At 37.6% G+C, this 21,254-nt stretch overlaps 1 protein-coding gene across 12 annotated transcripts in view; it reads right to left on the bottom strand.

Moving 5' to 3' along the window:
- TRIP12 (thyroid hormone receptor interactor 12) overlaps positions 1–21,254 on the bottom strand; it is a 105,408-nt gene that overhangs the window by 13,602 nt on the left and 70,552 nt on the right. For 7 of the 12 annotated variants that reach the window (XM_065880450.1, XM_065880449.1, XM_065880446.1 and 4 more), the window contains 14 exons: positions 19,321–19,528; positions 16,699–16,799; positions 16,301–16,475; positions 15,012–15,153; positions 13,962–14,153; positions 12,532–12,683; positions 10,878–11,050; positions 10,408–10,481; positions 10,127–10,326; positions 9,355–9,482; positions 7,628–7,779; positions 6,387–6,529; positions 5,159–5,315; positions 3,747–3,845 (listed from right to left, as the gene is read on the bottom strand). In XM_065880450.1, the coding sequence (XP_065736522.1) occupies positions 3,747–3,845; positions 5,159–5,315; positions 6,387–6,529; positions 7,628–7,779; positions 9,355–9,482; positions 10,127–10,326; positions 10,408–10,481; positions 10,878–11,050; positions 12,532–12,683; positions 13,962–14,153; positions 15,012–15,153; positions 16,301–16,475; positions 16,699–16,799; positions 19,321–19,528 (2,096 nt within the window). The remainder of the gene's footprint in view (positions 1–3,746; positions 3,846–5,158; positions 5,316–6,386; positions 6,530–7,627; positions 7,780–9,354; positions 9,483–10,126; positions 10,327–10,407; positions 10,482–10,877; positions 11,051–12,531; positions 12,684–13,961; positions 14,154–15,011; positions 15,154–16,300; positions 16,476–16,698; positions 16,800–19,320; positions 19,529–21,254) is intronic. The other 5 variants (XM_065880448.1, XM_065880447.1, XM_065880445.1 and 2 more) reach the window with 1 other exon arrangement.

Consider the following 21,254-nt stretch of genomic DNA (forward strand, 5'->3'; position numbering starts at 1 on the left):
CGAGAGAAAAATATGTTGGAGTAAAACGAAGTAGAAAAAGCGTGTTTAGATAACCAAGCAGAACAAGCTGGCTACAGCAAAGGTCTTACAGTTTCATGAGTAAGAAATCTGGACATGTAAACATATAAGAGCTGTATCCTCTGAGCAACAGGCATGACCGGGGTAGATTCAAAAGACCCAAATTTCTTATCCCAGCTTCCATTCCATCTGCCTCCCGTCCCCTCCAGAGCTACTCCCTTCTGCTATTCACCACCAAGCCTGATCCTCTGTTCAAGCTACACCCTTTGATTCCTTAACTCTCCCCTCTCTTTCCTGAAACAGGCTCCTCATCTGAAAGGCTCATTCACTTGGTACCTATACCACTCACTTTCCACACCCATTCGCACTCTGTCCTGCGTCCCCCCCAACTATGCTGTGATCCTGGGAATGCAGGAACTCTGCCATAACCTGGATCCTGGCACTCTGTATACTTAGTATGTAACTACTTACAATTTTAAATTTGATGATTAAATACTGTCAACTATTCAAAAGTCTTAATGAGGAGGAGAAAATGCTTAAGAAAACGAGTGAAAAATCAAAGTCAGGATTAAAATCACTTGGTTAACTACAGACAGCTTTGTAGATTAAACTGCTCCATACGCACAGTGCTCACCAAGAGCCCGGCACGGTTCTAACTCTTCACCACATGAACTGTCACAACTCTGAGGCTGTACTACAACCCACACTTCACAGATAAGAAAACTGGGAGGCAAAGTTGTTGGCTTTTATAAATAAATAATAAGTAAATGGAGTATTTGGAAATGTCATGTCCATAAGTTTCAGATGTCCAAAAACTTAAGTTTTGTCTTAAAAAAAAAAAAAATTAAGATACTTCACTGCTGGTCCAATGCGTTAAGACTCTGTGCTCCCAACGCAGGGGGCCCACGTTCGATGCCTGCTCAGGGAACTAGATCCTGTATGCATGCTGCAGCTAAGAGTCTGCATGCCACAACTAAAGGAGCTCGCATGCTGCAACTAAGAATTCCTCATGCCGCAACTAAAAAAAGATCCCACATGCTGCAACTAAGACTCGGCGCAGCCAAAATAAATAAATAATAAATAAATAAAATATAAATATTTTTAAAAAATTAAGGGAAAGAGGAAGGAAAGTATCCCCAGGAGACTCAATACTTCAGAGTCAATTATAGAAAATCATTATTTTGAGTCTTTTGGCATACTGGCCTGGCTATTTAAAAACGTCTCAAAAGAAACGAAAGATTAGAAAGAAAGTAAAGCTGTCTTTTTTCATGGGTGACATGACTGTCTACAACATGGAACAGCAAATTACAGCTCAGGCCCTACTGCCTGTTTTGTACAGTCTGTAGGCTAAGAATGGGCTTTACAATATTAGACGGTTGAAAAAATCCTTGAATAATATCTCACAATGTGTGAAAATTATATGACTTCAAATTTCAGTGACTATCAATAAAGTTTTATTGGAAAACAGCCCTGCTCATTCATGTTTGTATTGTGTACGGCCACTTTCACGCTACAAAGCCAGAAGTGAGGAGCTGTGATGAAGACCACATGGTCCACAAAGCCTGAAACATTTATTATCTTGCTCTTCACAGAAAAGTTGCCCAAGCCCCGTATCTACAACAATCCTAAATGATCTATTTAAAATTTTTAGAACCAATAATTAAGTTATCAAGGTCACAGAAAACAAGGTCAACAAAGAAAACTTTACTTCTACAAACTAACAGCAACTGGAAATTGAAAAGAAAGAACAATATTATTTTCAAAACCATCAAAAAACATGAGCTATTTGGGAGGAACTTAATAAAACATGTACACGAGAGACCTCTAGACTGCAGTTATGAAGCATACTGAGAGAAGTTAAAGACCTAAATCAGAGAAAGGCTATGCTGTATTCACGCACTGCAAGATTCAATACCATAAAACATCAACTCTCTCCCAAACTGATCATGATTCAACACAAACCTAATCAACATCCTGTGAGAGACTTCCCTGGTGGCGCAGTGGTTAAGAATCTGCCTGCCAATGCAGGGGACACAGGTTTGAAACCTGGTCCGGGAAGACCCCACATGCCGTGTGGAGCAACTAACCCAGTGCACCACAACTACTGAGCCTGTGTGCCACACCTACTGAAGCCTGCACGCCTTAGAGCCTGTGCTCGGCAACAAGAGACGCTACCGCAATGAGAAGCCCGCGCACCGCAGTGAAGAGTAGCCCCCGCTCACGGCAACTGGAGAGAGCCCGCGCGCTGCAACAAAGACCCAATGCAGCTAAAAAAAAAAAAAAAAAAAACTCAAAACAGATCGTAGGCCTAAATATAAGAGTTAAAACTATACAACTTCTAAAAAAACAAATAAGAAAAAATGTTTGAGACCACGGTTTAATGGAAATTTTCTTGGGATACAAAAAGCATAAACCAGAAAGGAAAAAAATTGATAAACTGGATTTCATCAAAATTAACAACTTCTGCTCTTTCAAAGATATTTCATCAGGAAATGAAAAGATAAACAACAGGCTGAAAGAAAATATTTGCAAAACACTTATCTCATAAAGGACTTGTATGCAGAATGTATAAAGAATTCCTAAAAGCTCTGATAAAACAAAACCCAATGAAAAAGTGGGCAGAATTCCTGGACACTTCCTCCAAAGAAGATAAGAAATGAAAAGATAGAAAAGATAGTATCATTAATCATCAGTGAAATACAAATTAAAACTACAGTAAATCCACTAGAATAACTAAAATTTAAAAGACTGGCAATAACCAAGTTTTGGTAAGCATGTGAAGCAACTGAAATTCACATACTACATTACTGGTGGGAAGGAAAAATGGGGCAGTTACTCTGGAAAACGGTTTGGTGTTTCATATAAAGTCAAAACATACCTTACCAAAAGATTTAGCCATTCAACCCTGAAGTATTTTATATTTTACCCAAGAGAAATGAAAACCTATGTCTACACGACGACTTGTACAGAAATGTTCACAGCAGCATTACTCATAAGAGCTAAGAAAGTGGAAACACCTCAAATGTGCATCAACTGATGGTTAGGTAAACATATGATGGTATGTCCACGTAATGGACTATTACTATTATTCAGCAATAAACGGAAACAAACTGATACACGCAACAACATGAATTAGCATTACACTAAGTGAAAGCAGAGTAACACAAATGGCTACGTACTATACGACTCCATTTATTATGATACTGTACAAAGACAAAACTGGAGGGACAGAATACAGATCAGTGGTTGCCAGGGACTGGGGATGAAGGCTGGGGACTGACTGCAAAACGGTCTAAGACAACTTTCTGTGGTGATGGGATTTTTTCTTTATCTTGATGTGGTTGTGGTTATAGACTGTATACATTTGTCAACACTTAGAAATGTGTATCTTAAAAGTGTGCATTTATGATATATGAGTTGTATCTCAATAAACCTGATTTTTTTGAAAACGCAGTTCAAACATTTTGAAAGTTATGTTTAAAACCTTTCACTTTATCAACCTAAAGATTACACAAACACTTGCTCTTATGCCAGGAAAAAAAAAACCCTTTTATTATGCAATTTAACCTCGAAAAATGGAGAACTTAGAACAAATCATTCAAGAGAAAACAGAGTACATCTCAAGTTTTGAGATAAACTTCCCAATCGTCTTTTAGAATTTCACAGGACCAAGAAACTCTAGGGACATTTTATCAAGAGCACAAGTCAACACAGCCTCATAAGCTCACCTCATTTTCATACTGAATTTCTAACATGGCCCGTGAGCTGCCGAGATCCTGCATCACAGACTCTGCTTGTTTCAGCAGCTCCTCTCTGTTCACAGTACGCTGCAAAGAAAAGTACAAATGTGAAGAAACTTTGATAAACAGGTGGCATTTCTCTCAGTGCAAAAAAAAAAAAAAAAAAAAAATTCAATCGTTAAAAATTATTTCTTAAAAAAGAAGCACACCTCAGAAGAGGTTTTAAGACATAGCTGCAGTGCTATAAACATTGACAGCATCCTGCTGTACGTGAAGAAAAGCTAGATGTGAGTGTAGTTATTAGCTTGAGCCCATGGCAAATTCAGAAAATTCAAGTTGTTGAAGAAAGGATCTCTGTAACCTTCTCAAACATCAATGCAATTCAGGGCTGTGGCTCCATGAAATCTCGCTGTGTACATTTATAGTTTGGTGATGGAGAAATAGGTGTGGAGGTGACAGGTGAGCTGGAAACATACTGGCTCTGACCAGCAGAGATCCTACAAGCACCACTGCAAACATCTATTAATGAGATGCAGGGGGATGAGAAAGGTCTTGATAGATTTCCAAATTCTACCTACACCTTGTTTATGGAATCCTAGCGATACAAATAAAGATAGGATTTAAGAACAATGTTTTTTTGTTTTGCTTCTCATTCCTCCCACTCCCCCTTTTTAAGCCATTACTAATGGCTTCTGTGAGACTTTTGGAGATAGAAGTTTGTAGGAAGACAGACTTGAATAAGAATCCTCAGCAAGAAAAAGGTAGATGAACAAAGAAGTCCTAAGGAAAAGGCAGTGCAGTGTGAGAAGTGCAGAACTAGTCTCAGATGTAAATGGCCCAGGGCTGTGTGGTTTAGAGTTATCACCATGGGGCCAGGATTAGAAGCACAAGAAGATGCAGTCAGCAATACAAGGCTGACGGGTACAGAGACAGGAACTATATCAAGGATTTTGTTTGTCTCTTCTAATTGGAGTGATTTGCTAAGAGGATGATGTGGATATGATTAATTCTACCTACTGCATAAAGGGATCAATTATAAAAGGGAGATATGGTTAGAGTTCTTAATTTAGAAAGGAAAGGAAGGAGGTCTCAATGAAAGAAGAGAAGATTCTTCCTTGGCACAAGAGTTATGGAGACTAAAAGAGAAAAACAACTGTAGAAATCATTACAGAAACTGGGGTGGGAGGGAAGGACTCTTACTGGAGAATAAAGAAGAATCCCAAGAGATCCCAAGAGACTGACAGGAAAATATGGCTAACACATATGATAAGAAGGTAAGCAAAGAGATAACTGTGACTAAGATAAACCTCTAAACCAATAGGGATAATTAGATGCATCACATTTCTAGTTTTCCCATTATCAGTATGACTTATCTTTAAATATTTTCGGGAGAAACTTACTTTTTTTCTATCCAATCTAGGTGCAACTCTGCTATCTTGAGAATCAGACTGGTTGATTTCTGGGTTGGTATCAAGTAATCTTTGCATTGCTCGGTCCCGATCAAATGCAGTTACATAAAAAAGCATTTGCCGGGTATCAAAAGGGAAGAAAAACGGGCTGTAAAAAGATGCGATATAAATTTATTAACTGAATTAGAATCAGAAACCATTAAAAAACCCTGGCTTAGAAACAACTTTTGATATGATACAGATTAATAATTATAATGTAACCAATAAAAATGATCTACTCAACTAATTTTGAAGAATTTTCATAATTCTTGCATGAAATTTCTAAGTGATCAAGTAATAATGCATTAAGTAGCCATTCACTATGAAATCTGAAATTCAACCATTAAAATCAAGTCCATCCAAGATCATCTTTAATCTCCCAATGACCTTCAGTAAGCATAACATGACTAGTGAAGGTGAAATTTTAAACTATAATCACCACCTCACCAGGTTGCCAACCCATCCCATTCCACATACACACAAGTAATGGTTTCACTAAGTTCATGATTTTCCTCTGGGCTTTGGCATTTGTTAAGTCACTCAAAACTGCCCAAAGGCAGCTGCTTATCTTTAAAGAATGAACTCTGCAGTACCAAGGCCCCGCTGCCTCTTGAATATGATTTTGGCAGTTCTTGACACAGAACTGTCCAGAGCACTTCCTATGATTATCTAAGCATCCAGCATCTATTCTGTACAATATGAGTAGCCACGCAAGGATGTGGTAGTGTGACTAAAAATCTCCCATTTAAAAATTTTCATTTTAATTCATCTAAACGTAAATACAGCTACATGTGGCTGGTGGCTCCCGTATCCATCAGTGCAGTCCTATAGTCTCCAAGAATGTAGGTCTGGACCCAAACAGGCTCAGAGAGAGAATCAACCAAACTCCACCTCTGGTGTCCAATTTTATGATGGAAGAGGGCTGAATCTCCTCACTAAAAATCCTTGTGTACTTCCCTATTTCATATATAAAGATACTATCAAGTAGACCTAGTGCCAGCCCCAGCTCATCTAGCCTGTTTGGATGCTGAAGCTACACAATTAAGCTATGATCAAAAATCACATTAACTAAACACATTTAAATAGGTTTGCTAAAGACTACGTTTTTGTAACAAGGTATATAAAGATCAACACAATGATAACACCCCCAAGCCCACCACTACAGAAGTGATTGTCTTACCAGGTTTTTCCTAGTTCAGTAAGCCATGTTGGGATGTTTCCCGTCATGATTACTAAAGGATCCTGAAGCTGCCTATTTGCTTTTGCTGTCAACTTACTGTTAATAAATTCACTAGTTGGAATAATTTCCTTGCACACTGCATTCTGTAAAATGTTAAAAAAAAAAAAAGTCTATTATGTAGTAAAACATTAGGATTATAGTCACCATCGTTTCCTTTATTCCCAAATACGTATGCAGAGTGCCGAGATTTCCCCTGCTGGTTTCCAACATACAGCTTCTTGTTGGTATGTCCCAACCTGAATGACAGCTTTCACAACGTACAGCTGAGACAGCCCAACCCCACGCGCCACTGACATAGCGAACGCTTCATGCAGGGCCAGCTCCTTCACTCTTCCCCCCACTAGCGAAGTATCAAAGACAAGCATTCAACTTTCACTTGAATTTAATACACATCTTAAATAAATGAACTTTTAACTAAAGGTACCTGAAGATTTTTTAACTAATAATGTTCAATTTTTATGTGGTAGCTTAATTTTATAAATTATAGCTAGAGAATATTTACAAGTCTGCCAAGAGAGCTAGGTCTTCCTAGAGAACTAAATTAAATGTATGTATATTTCATTATATTGCTCTTAAGACTACGGAGGTGGCAGTTTAATTCTTAGAAACAATAAAATAAAGCATAAATACTATTTTGCCTAGATGAATTTTTACCTAATGATGACACATTTGGGAGAATGCAGAATTTTTCTTGTTGATACAGCTTTTACAGTAAAATAGATTCACGTTTTTGGAGATTAAAACCAGCAAGTTGAACGTTAATATTTCTAAAGTGGTATGACTGTTCAGAGTATTCTATAGTATTTTGGGGAAATATCAGTTGCAAAGACTAAGAAACTACTTAATATTCATCTTGCCCTGTAAAAACCACTTGCTCAAGTTACTGTATAAATACTACCACTGAAATATAAATGCAAAAGATAATTTGACCATATTTTTAAACTCAAAATAGGTGACTTTACTGTATGAAGTATACAGAGCTGCTTTACGCTTTGTTCTTACTAACATACTGGAAGAGTATCTTTCATACATGCTGGGCTAGGATCTGTGCTGTTCAGCTGAATCATTGTTTCTATTTCTAGTACAACAGGAAACTGATCAAGCACTAGACAGACACTAAGAAAAAACATGTAATGGACAACACATCAGGGAAAAGTTCGAAAGTAGACAACATTACTCACATCATACAAGTAATACCAGTATCGACTGATGGCATGTAAAACTCTTAAAAGAAGAATCACATCTAATGAAGGGTCTTCAAAAGTTATATTTTCAGGTGGTGTGGGTATGAGGTAAACTTCTAAAGGATTTGATACTGACGGGCACACTCCATCTAGAGGGCAAAAGATCAAAGTTTGATCAAAGTGTTGATCAAAGTTAGAAAGGCAGAGTCAATGAAGCCAGCATCATCTCAACATGCCTAAAAACAGTAACCAAGAGTGGTTAAGATTTAACGCTCGGTATCTTACTAGTAGAGTACTGACAGCTTGAACAATTTTTTTCCCCTTTTTATCTTATAGATAAATCATCCAGGCTTAGGAAAATTTCACTGTCTCTCCCATACTCATACATTGTAAAGGAGAAAAACTGACTCCTTTGCATTTCTCCTTTATATCAGAAAAATAACTGACAATAAAATGGCCAGAGAGGAGTAAAGAAAAGGTGTTTAAATTAAGTTCACTGTTACAGAAATTTCCTGGATTTTTTTATATCCGGTTTAAAATGGCCATATAAGATAAACAAATACTCCCAAGTTATAAATCTGATAAAAATAAGATTTGGTTATTTAATCCAAGACTTAGATGATAGACTGTGATAGTTTCCAAGTAGGATCTGCAATTCCTTTGTTCTTAGATCTCATAAAGTAATAGCATTAAAAAAAGAGAGAGAGATTGAAACTGTTGCCATTTACTTCTACCAAGCAAAGAAATCAAAAATCACAACACTATCTCTGCATAAAAGGGCAATTGTTTTAATACCAAAAACATAGAAAACAAATATCTCAAACACCCCTTCATATAGAAAAAACTGAGTTTTATGAAAAACAAAGTTGCTACAATGCCCTTACTTCTGTGGACCAGGGAAAATTTCATCAACAACACCAGTGTTTGGAAATCCCTGATAGGAGCTGGTCCCCAAGGACTGCAGCCTATTGGTAAGGCACTGTAACCATCTTATAAAAAAGAAAGGGAGAGGGGCTTCCCTGGTGGCGCAGTGGTTGAGAGTCCGCCTGCCGATGCAGGGGATACGGGTTCGTGCCCCGGTCCGGGAGGATCCCACATGCCACGGAGTGGCTGGGCCCGTGAGCCATGGCCGCTGAGCCTGCGCGTCCGGAGCCTGTGCTCCGTGGCGGGAGAGGCCATAGCAGTGAGAGGCCCGCATACCGCAAAAAAAAAAAAGAAAAAAAAAAAGAAAGAAAGAAAGGGAGGAAATGAGCAAAGTTAGACTGGAAGGAACTACTACAAAAGAAGGTAAGCCAATTGGGAGGTTTTACTACTTTCTGTAGTCATTTTATAACCTAGCAAAACTTTTTATTCCCTCTATAATTGGTGGATCACACTATTATAATGAATAACAATAAAAATTAAGGGTCACCCTGCCAATGTTCAGCCTCTTCTTTAGTGCATATGTTCTACTAATGAAATTTGTTTTTGTTTTCATAAAAACATGAATTCTTCACGGAAAGAATGGTAAGTTTTCCCACAAATTCTTTCAAGATAACTTTTCACTTTCTAGACATTAAAGTCAAGGGTTCAATTAAAAGCAGCCAAGCATTTGTAGTAATTCATATTTTTATAAATTATATTAAAAGATTTTACTACTAGATATAAATCACTCTGTCAAAACCTTCAAGACAGGAAGACTACTGCCCCATGGCGATCTCCTTGCCCCTCTAGACATCACTTACCGTTCCACAACTCATCGTGCTTTTTTGCATTTCTAGGGGAAGTTTTTGTTGGAGCTGTTTGGGCTCTTCCTCTTTTGCCACCAACACAATCTTTATTGCTTTCTTCATCCTCTCTCACGGGTTTGTACCTAAAGTAATAAGAGTATGTAAACCGAAAGTAGATTTTAAAATGGCAAATTATTCTGCAAGGCCAAAGTGCAAGCCACAGACACCACCGAGTTACCAGAACAACTCTCTGAGGGCTATCCTCTCTCTCCCTAGTTGTGGATTTGGAGAACTGCCAATGGGACTGCTTCCTAGAAAAGATCACCTAGGAGGGGCCACCTGAGAAACTCCAGGGGGTGGCTCTGAGAAGAATCACCCTGTTTAAATAAGTAGTAGACATTCACCAACAATGCAGGAAGCTGCATCCAAATGCGTCTAAGGGCTCAGAGATGCCAAACTTCGTACTACCTAAAGGAACATCACCTTATGGAGACATTTTTGCCTTATTTAAAGACTTGAAATGAAGCTACTAGAAAAGTGGGTGCAAATTATGATTATTTATTGCCCAAACACATTTTCAAGTAGACTTAATGAGGAAGCTAAATATACACACATACACACACATGCACACACACAAGATGGAACGTGTGAAGTGGCTTTTAATAATAAAACATAGAATTTAGAGTCCCCTCTCTCCTTATGCAAGCCAGCCAGTAACAGGAATTCCAAAACACACAAACAGTATCAATGCTGATGAAAAACCAAACAAAATCATTTTCAGACTTGCCATATTGTATGAGTTTTCGTCCAAATACCAGCTCTTCCTAGAGGATTGCTCTCATCATCCGTGGATTCCCGTTCATCTTCGGCCTGTATACTGAACTGCCGTACTGCCTGATACACAGTCATGTTATACGGTAGCAAATGTTCTCCGATGTAAAACTGTAGCCTGTGTCGTACATTTCCTGAATTTAAGAATTGAGCAGCCTAAATAAAGCAAAACAAAATCCATTGAAGCTACAGGCCCTGAACTTTACACATTAAAACTTGGTAAGAACAGCAGCTTACCAGAGACTCGTCTATTTCCTCATCAGAGCCATCATCGTCACTGTCTTCATCATCTTCTCTTACTCTTCCATACCCTAAGGACCCAAGAAGTCTCTTAAACTCCTAGCAATTTCATGTGGCAAAGAAAAGCCTATATATACTGGCTAAACTAACATATTCCTAGAAAAACATGTATATTACATTTTGATCTACAAAGCAGAAAGATTAAGAAAACTGTCAGATACAAAATGTGATTTCTATTACATTCCACCAGGATAAAGTAACTCATCACCCAATCAACCAAGTAAGCAGTCAATCCCTACAAAATTTAACATTTCTACATACTACATATAAAATAAATGATGAGTACAGAAGTTCCTGATGCTAGGTTTTGACAGAAGCAGCAATAGGGAAATAATTTATATATCCCTTAATATTAATTTCATCCCAAATGTACACATAAACACACAATATACATGTACAGAAAGTACCTCTAACTACAAGGTATCTCTCGATTGCTTGCACCAAAGCCAGAGGGTCAATCTTGACAGGTCCACCCTTCCACTGCTTCACATTTGCACAGTCTGGATGTCTTTGTAACTGGCATTTTAACTGATGTGTGTTGAAAAATTTTAAAGCCTGTGATCCTCTGTTGAGAGAAAAGCTCAAGATAATTTATGAAAAAAAAGTTATTCTATTATTTTCAAAACCAACATACACTAACTAAAATAAAAGCAAGATAATACAAACTCTGCATTTTTCTTGAGACACAAAGTAGCACTTACCAGTTATGTATATAGTAATGCTAGCAATTCCAAGTTATTGGAAAAAACATTTTATGATAAAATAAGAAATAAAAGAGGATGTGTACGCATGCATATGAAAACGTTAAATCAACCTTCCATCTCTGTCCCACCATGAATCTATGTAAGTGGAAATACCTCACGATCGAGATTTAATTATTTCCGCAGGATAAAAATTCCTGAACCATTCGGGCACGCTCACTTCTGCAATATTTTGCCATTGCCTACGAAACCCTATTTATTTAAAAACAAACAACAAACCCTCTCATTTTTGCTTTCAAAGATTTCAGCTACAAAATTACTTTAAAAACTAACCTTTAAATTTTACTTTGCTATAGTCTTTTGAGTGAAGCAGTTTAATAGCTATACCAGTCTAGACCTGGTAATGATATTCAACTGCTCATTTCTGAAAAGGTCTGGCAAGAGTAAGACGAGTTTAAAATGCAGTTATCTACAAGGTTCCATAACGCATGCAAACAGGGGTATGGGAAAGAATATTCCATTATCTTGATATATACATATGTAAACATACATATTTTACACAAATTTAGATAAAAATGTAAAACACTATGGTTTTCTCAAATATATTTGAAAGTGTCCCTTTATTTCATAAAAATCTTCCAGGACAGTTTAATAATCAAAATTAAATACCACTCTCTACATTAAGTTTCAAAGCAGAAAAAAACCTAGTCCACACTGATCACTTCATTATTCAATAATGCATAGTGTTTTAATTCAGTCAGAATTTTAAATGTCTTTAAAACACACCAGACTGTGTTTTTCAAACCCAAACTACTTTTTAAAATTTTCTAGGCTGCTAGTCGTAATATTCCAGGAAGCATGTAACATTCTGTAAGAACACAACAATGAACTTAATGAATGCTTTCTGCAGCGCTTCATGAGTCCTGTAAAACTACTTTATTATGGAAAAAAAATAAAACTGATTTGTTAAAGCCCATCAAAATGCAAAGTTTTTGCAAAACCACTTATAATGAAATCACATTATTGCACAGAAAGTAAACATTTTATTATCCATATCTACAAAGTTCTTGGAGAAAAGCTTTATATATTAAAGTACATCAATTTAAGGAAAACTAAGCCTATTACAACTTTCCAGCACAAGTTGGTTTTATATTTTCAAAACATCATGTTTAAGATACGGGGTACGACTTTAGGGATAAAAATTATTTGATTCACACTTTAGAATATTTAATTTCTTCGGTCCTTATAGATGAATGTTCTTTGAGCAGACCAAGATGTCACTAGACCTCTTGCCACCTTACCTCAACAAAATAAAGCATAAAGTCCAATGGCAAGGGCACACCTAGGCAATGATCCTTACCTGCCTCCTGTGCCATTTCCACTCGGAAAGTCATGCACTTTGACTGGAAACTGTTCCATCTGGCTGAGGCAGTTGTTCATCTTGTGAACTAATGCCAACAAAGGTGCATTACCCACTGGTTCTACTCTTCCAGTGGGCTCCTCTCCAGGAAGCTGAAGTTATAAATAAACCAATAGGTTAAGCAAGGCCTCGTGAAAATGGAATGCTCAACAAGAAAATTTAATAGGCAGTTTTACAAGATCTAATCTACTGAACCTTTTTTGATGGATTTGGTTAGAACAGTGTTTCCAAAGAAATTATTTCAATAAAGACATTCTTTCTGTATAGGCCCACAATCCCATATTCACAATTCCCAAGTCCAAAAGGCTTGAAAACACAACTCATTTAGTGGCAAAACCCGACTCAGACAGACACAAGGCCATTTGCAGTCTTTATTCAACCTTTATTTAGTGGGAATAGTCCTATGTTTTGCTGCAAAAATATTTAATGTGTACAAAGTACTGTTCAGAATCCACTGGGGATATATCAGGTAATACATGCTGTATATACTGTATGGTAGAACTCGTGAAACCCATCCAGCCCCAAGGAGTTTCAGATAAGAGATTACAGACCTGCACATAATTTTAAGCATGGTATAAAACTATATCCGATATTGCTACACATCTAATGATTCTCAAATAAACATCAATTCTGCTTTAGGTAGCTGCACAAGTTAAAATAATATAAGCAATGCCTGCAAACACTGAAAAGACATGGTGACACAGTTTCACACAGGAGACTTGTCCTTAGCCCTATTACACAGCTGAACCGGAGAATCTTCCCTAGGGATGCCTTCTCTTAAGCCATTAGGAACAAGCAGAGTGATGCTGAGTCAACAGTACTCAGGTTACTCTCTTGCTCTCACTCACTGAGGGTGAAGGAACTGAAGCTGCTCTGTGGCTTCTGGTCTCATAATCCACATTATAAATGGTGATTAAGTACTCTTCAATGAAATTGTTAGTTCTGTGTTTTACATACAAAATAGAAATGTATATGTGTCTACTCTAATGTCTATAGCTACACTATGTCTACTGTATTTCCCTTAAAAAATATACTGCAAACTGCAATATGTTTAAAAACAGATATTGAGAATAAAATACATTCACAAGTGAGAGACTACTATTAACGGCTTGCCTGACAGAAAAACAAAGACTCAGGATTCATCAACCACAGAACAGGCCCTTGCTTCAAGTCACCATTTCGTTGTTTTATTATTTACCTGATGTATAAAAGACTAATGAATCCAACTGTGTATAATAAGCAAGCTAAACACTTTACCTCAATATCTTGACCAAAAACTACTCGAAATTACTACTGGGATGAAAATATACACACTAGTGAGCAATGACGCTTAAAGTAAGACACACAGGCATTATTATTAGATAACTTACTGGAGAAGAAAAAAATACATGAAGGAATCTCTTTAATCTGATCTCTCTGCTCACAGCATCCTTTTCGCTTTTAGATGTCAAATAAAGCAATAGCTGCTTCACAAATCCACTATGTTGGATTTCAAATGATGAAACATCTGACTCTGAGACTATGCTACGGATTTCTACAAGGCACTCAGCTCCACCATCCACCTGAAAGAGTTGAAAACAATATTTACTGATTTAGACAGCCTTTACTAAATGCACAATTCACATTTCCCCAAAAGCAATTGGATACTTTCTTAACACCTTTAAAAAAGAAGGCAGGGGCAGGTGGTGCATTCTTGGTAGAGCTTTGAAAAATAACATCTTACCTACACACACATTCACGAAATGTTACTACTTCATGACAAAAAACCAGCATCCATACTAACATTAAAAAAAAACAAAAACCTTCATATTCAACCAATGGAATTGTGTTAAAAAATTAAAAAAAGACAAAGGATGAGAATACGAATGGAGGAATGGAGCTACAATACCAAAATGAAAAGAGATATAACAAGAGTTCAAGGTATGGCTTTACATTAGTACATTTAAAGTATGAATGAAACAGACAATTTCTTGGAAAACATGTACTACGCATATTGCTCAAAGTATATAAAAAATGCAAACAGAGTCAAATGAAACACAAAAGGCTTAGTTATGACATCTCTATCCTCTCTGAGTACTCTCAGGCCACAGGTAAAGAGGGGTTAAGGAAGGTCTTCTCAATGCTAACACCTGCAGCTGAAGAGGACTGAGAGAAGAGATGTGCTTGAGGGACATTTTCTAAAGTCTCTTCATTTGTCAAGAAATAAGGGAGGTGAAGGAAAGAAAGTCAAAGACCAGATGTCTAGCCCATCTAATGATAAAGTGATGCACGAAAAGTCAAGGGACGAGTTAAAGAAACGTCAGCAGCAAAGGTACATGTCTGGCTAAAAAGCTAGAGAGTCACCAAGGAAAAGAAGAGCAGGACGGAAGAGACGCCGGAAGAGACAGAAGTGAACCGGCCAGATGCACCAGTCACGGTACCTGGAGGTTGAGTTGTTCGGTTGCAGCACAAAGTCTCTGAAGGACATTCAATGCAGGGTTGCTTCCATCCATGTTCTCAGAACTGAAATAACGCTCTACAAATTTATGCGCCTGCTCTTTAATCCAACCTTTGATTTTTTCTCTGCCAGAAGGAAAAAGATATTAAAGTCTCAGTGTAAACAGAAAGGATTTCAATTATAACTTCTGGTCAAAGGCAAATAGTTGCTACATTTAAAATCCTTTTTGGCCTATGCTTATAGACTAGTAAATTCAGATTCCACATTAACCTAATTAAGTTTCAGTTTGAAGGTGGGCTAAGATATACCTAGAGAAATGCACAGGTACTTAAAATACATTTCAGGTCATTACATGAAGACCAAAGAAACAGTTCTAACTTCTAGGGACTCTACAACCTAAGAGTTTCCTGAGTGTTCACCTGAAAGCAATTTTACATGACTGTTCTCTAAGGTACAGACATATCTGCACTGTCCTTTATTTATGTTCCCTGGAGAGCTGAAGTAAAGAACTATAGACAAGAAACATCCACCTATTAGGTGCACAATTAGCTATGACAGCTGAGACCTCGCTGTTTAAATTACAAATTCTCATGGCTTCAGAAATCTATTTGCTTAATTATTTTTATTAACTGAAGTTCAGAACCACCAACCAACCAAAGCAATCAACCAAACAAAAAGAACTTCCTTGTTTTCCCAATGGAATTTGATTTTTGTAAATGTCTTATTTGCAGAAGAAGCACTCCTTGCTGGTATGTTACATCCAGAGCCAAAAGACAAAACAATCCATAGGATTTTAAAGAAATAATTTTTTAATGCCATAAACTGGTGTGAAATCGTTTAGCTGACAGAATTCTAAGTTTCTAAAAAAGGGCTCTGCTCTAAGAGCCTTACCTTCCATTGTAAAGGGTAGAGGAGGTTTATCATAAAAGAGCGCGCACGTATGTGTACAAAAAATACGTCCGCTTTCTTTTTCTAGAACAGAACGACGGGACAGGTTCAATGGGAAACCTATTTGTTTGGCTCTGAACATACACAACTCCCAAGTAGACGTGTTGAAAGGAATTTTAAAATGTGAGACTGGAATGCAGGACAAAGCCAGACACAGGGTTCAAGAATTGAGAATCGGCTCCATCCTTGAGCTATGCCACCACCTCTGAGCATAAATTAAAGATCTGTGTCCATGTTTCATCTCCATATAATAAATATGCTGACCGAAAAATGGGAAGTTTTTCTGACCTGAGAACAGAGGTGACACAGAACCCCCCACCTTACCTGTTATTGGATATGGTGTCCTTTGAGGCGGCCCTGGCAAGACCACTAACTCCCGCAGCTCGGGCCGGTTCAATGTTGTTGCTGTGAGACTGTGCGCTTAACCTTCCCCACGTTTTTGGATTCAAGCTTGCCAGGAAAGAAGATTTAGGTGACTGAGTAGTGGTGGGGCTTTTAGCTATGAAAAGAGAATGATGATTAAATCATTTCAGTGCAATCGATGAAAACCAACTGAATTTTAAGATTCCCACTCTTAATAAATTAGCTAAAAGAACTAACAACACTGGGAATTCAGGAAACTCAGGCATGCTTCAAAGCTATCAGCAATTTTAATGAAGTATGTATCCTTAACTGCTACCACCTTTCCCTTTACTGCCTCATAGTTTCATCACAAAAATTACCTTGATTGTCTACTTTGTCATCATCTCTTGGAGGTGAATACTTTGGCCTTCTTGATCCTCGTTTTGGCAGTCGTTTTCTCTTTAGAACATCACTTAATCGACTGTCACGTGGGAAAACATGGGGTAAGTTTAGCGCTTACCATGATTTAGTATCATCACTCATTTAAAAGCAAGCTAAAATGGCAGAATATTGTTATAACACGGTATTTTTCATTTAGTGATTATTTAACGCCAACTCTGCACCAATGTTCTAGAAGTGTACAAGACACAGAAAATGATTAGTTCAGAAAATAGCTAGCTATTTGACTATACTGAACTACTAAAAAGAAAACCAGGGACTTCTCTGGTGGTGCAGTGGTTAAGAATCCACCTGCCAATGCAGGGGACACAGGTTTGAGCCCTAGTCCAGGAAGATCCCACATGCCGTGGAGCAACTAAGCCCGTGCGCCACAACTACTGAAGCCCGCGCGCCTAGAGCCCGAGCTCTGCAACAAGAGAAGCCACCGCAATGAGAAGCCCACATGCCACACTGAAGAGTAGCCCCCGCTCGCCGCAACTAGAGAAAGCCGGCGCACAGCAACGAAGACCCAACGCTACCAAATATAAATAAAGAAATAAAGAAAGAAATTAATTTTAAAAAAGAAAACCAAATAGAATATCTCATTAATCCTGTGTTAAACTCCATTATTAAATGCAGTACATACATAAAGCATAGGAAACAAATATGCAATGCATAAACTAGAAAAAGAATATGTTGAATTTGGGTACCTTATTTCTTCCCTAACCTAAATGACAATAAGTAAAATATACATAGCACTGAGTGTTAATATTATCAAAATACTTTCCAATACCACCCAAAGGAATTTCATGGTGTGTAATGGCAATAACATCCTAAATGAATGCATTTATAAGTACTTTTTTAAAAAATTCAAAATGATCTGTAAACAAATGTGGCAAGTGATAGTCTGAGTAGCCTACTTTGAATTAGAATATATGAAACAGAACGTATGTAGCCTTTGCGTACTATTTTCACTATCTTTAACAACACAAGAAATAGTTTAAAATATCATCCTTCAAATAACAAAGCTACATCAAGTGGGGAAGAAGAAAAAAAGTTCTGGTTCAGTTGGTCTATGACCCAAGTAAGAAAAAGTTTGAAAAAAATATTTAAAGTCTCCCAACATCTGACATGTCTCCTGAAAACACTTAATAGTGTGGTCAATATACCTGACGATCAGGACAAGTGAACTTTCAAGGAATAAACTTAAAATTAAACAATTCCACCTTTACGAATTTATATAAACTTTTCATTTAAAACCATATTAGAAGAGAAAGGAATCACTTAAAAACTCTGAAAGTATTTTAAGAAAAAGGTCCTTTCCTCTTTCTTTAAGAGTATCAACTGTCAGAACCTATAATCATATAGGTTCTTTGCACTGCATATTTGTTTCATATGTTTTACGTATGTAGCTCAGAAATGCGGCATTTGTCTGAGCCGCATCATATTTTACCAAGTGCCTGTGCTAATAATATAGTATTGGGCTGGCCAAAAAAGTTAGATCGGATTTTTCCATAACATCTGCAATGACTTAAGGTCACTGCAGCAGCTGTGGGAGGGAGCAGGGCTCGGGAGGAAGTAGAGAGGCAGGCAAGGCTGGGAGGGAAAATGGCAAGATAATCCAACTTGAAAACAGTGAAGGTGGGGGGGGTCTCTGGCATTCTCAAACTCCTTGGACTGTGCCCACTACATGGTACCACTTAAACCCAGCAGCTTCCTAAAATTAACAGTGGCTGTGCCAGAAGCCACAGAACTGCCAAAATTCATACTTAAACCAGGCTGGACAACTGCCACCAAGGGGCACCAGAAGCAGCTGGGGTTCGGAGTGGGCTAGCTTCACAGGACAATGCTACCTTGCAGCTTATAAGATTAAATGTTTGGACCCCACTTATTAAGTATAATGTTTTACCAAGATCTACTTTACAGCTTACATCAAAGAAACAAAAACACTTTTAGAGTGTGACTTGTTTCAACACAACAAAATGAAAACCAACACGAGGGTTTGGTAATGTTCTCAGCAGCACAGTACAACAAAGGAATTAAAAAAGAGGTGGAAGCAGAGAACTTAGAACTCTCATTTGCCTTTATTAACAGCAAAAGTTCCCATATGCCAATTAAAGGTAAATGGGAAATCGGGATCTTTTTTCCTTTACAGTCTAAAAATTCCGACTTTTAATATTTTTCACTATATTAAATATCTGGATTTCTTAAAGCTGGTATGTATGCTGCAATACAGTAAATAATCGCAAGATTATGGAATCAGAAATGAGGGCTCAAATCCCGCATCTGCAAAATAAGTACATGACACTATACCAGTCACTTAGCTTCTCTGAGCCTTAGTTCCCTTGTATGGAAACACCATGTATCTCTTGTGGTTCCTAAACAGGGCTCAATACAACAGTTTTCTTCCCATTCCCATTAAATATCTAACACAATATACATGGAAAAATAGAAAACGTACACTCTCCATAATATTTTACCATTTACTTCCCTGTGTGAGTCTCAGGTACCAGGGCAGAGTTAAAGGCAAAGAGCACAAAAATCACTGCAAAACTCTGACTTACCCTTGAGGGCTCAGATCTAAAGAATCATCTCTGCTGTGCTGCAAGCTGGGGGATCCCAAGTCAGCTGAGGCGTTAGTGGCAGCCGTGGCTGTTCCACTGCTGACAGACGTCGTGGACCCCAAGGATCCTGACCCATTCGTACATGCCTTTGGTGGACTTGTCAACAATGATTCCGATTCTGCTAAGTGTTTTACTTGATGCATTACACCTTTACAGAGCGGAGATTAAAGAGAGTATGTGTTAATCAGGACCACCTCCCCACCATTATAAGATCCCTAAATGCTAACACGGATTCACAAGGAATGAATAAAAAGTACCCGGCAAACAGGAAAATAACTTTAGGTGCCAGAGTCTTCAACTTGACTCCAAAGAAAAGTAGTAGGCAAATTCAAAATTAAAGAAAAGATATTTATACAGACTGTCTGCCAATACTCAAAACCCGAATGTAGGATACGTAATGGGGTCACATGTAAATTCCTACTGGAAATAAAATACCCTTTATAAAAACAATAAGCAATTACAGAAATGCAGTGCACCTGTGGCTTGATAGCCAGAAGGAAGAAAAAGACCTACAGTCATTAACTTCAAATACTACAATGAGATAAGATCACAGTAACACTACTGCCAAAAAAGGAGAACACCAGCTATTGAAGGATGGTGATTTTCACATCCTTGGAGGTGTATGAGGAGAAATGAACAGTAACTTATAAGGCAGGGTTTATATTTGGGGTTGGACTGTGGCAAGATGTACATGAGAGGAGGGGGGAATATAAAGGTGTGTGTCTGAATATCGGTGTGTAAAACTATATGCAAATCTGTGTGTCTGAATGTATGTGAGTGCATGTTCACACAATCATATTTTTCTGGGGAAGAGTTCAGAGCTTTCCATCAGATTCTTTTATTAAAAAAAAAGTCTGAATGAATTCAAACTGCAGGCATTCGTTCCATGAGTATTATTTGCAGCAATCATATGCCAGACCGTGTGCTAGGGACTAAGGATATGGCGCCGTGGCTAAGAGAAAAGGATTCAGGGCACTTATTAACTAATGAGAAAGATACATCTAACAAGAAACTACAAATAAAGACTGAACTGCTTATGAAAAAGAAAATACAGTGCTGTTGGAGCATACAATCGGGAGATGTAACAGTCTAGAAGGCAGGCTAGATCTTTAGGAGTAAGTGACATTTAAGTGGAACCTGAAAGAACAGTGAGACAAGCCAGATGCAAAGGGGTAGAACCAATCTACATTCCTCCATAAACTTCATAATGTACATGCTATATAAATATTTGGGGGCGGGAAATTCAACCTGACGGCATAGTTGATTCTACCAAAGTTTTTAAAAAAATCATTGAGAAAAAAGACCGATTCTGATATGCTTCCAAATCAGAAAGCAACCAAAAGCAAACAACAACAAAAACAGAAAACCAAAAACAAAATACAGAATGTAAAATACAAGATAATCTAAGGCTAAAAATAAGAATACATACCAGGCATTTATGTGAGCATAGAAAATCTGATTTGTTAACCATAGTTACTATCTCTGGGAAATGGAGAGAGTTTGCCTTCTATTTCACATAAATGTGTAGTGCTGTATTTTTTTTTTGAAAACTCACTGCTATTTGAACAGAGCTAATAAGAAATAGTGAAAACTTCTTCCCATCTGATTCAATACTATTACACTAGCATGTCTGTTACATTCTCAAGATGTAAAGAGAGATGAATCCAGCATAAGAAAAGGTGATCAAAAGAATGGAAAACAGATCATATGCATAAAGAACCAGGACTGTTTCTAAGACTGAAGATAAAGTATTACGTGAGGGGAAAACACCATCATTTTCTGCATCCTCACAAGACCAAAGTAACCTAATAGACCAAGAAGACCCATAAAGAGATTTCTGTTGACGAGAAGGAACTTTTGTTATCTTGGCAGGT

This window comes from Phocoena phocoena, chromosome 7 (genome assembly GCF_963924675.1).
Source record: "Phocoena phocoena chromosome 7, mPhoPho1.1, whole genome shotgun sequence".
NCBI classification, from domain to species: Eukaryota; Metazoa; Chordata; class Mammalia; order Artiodactyla; family Phocoenidae; genus Phocoena; species Phocoena phocoena.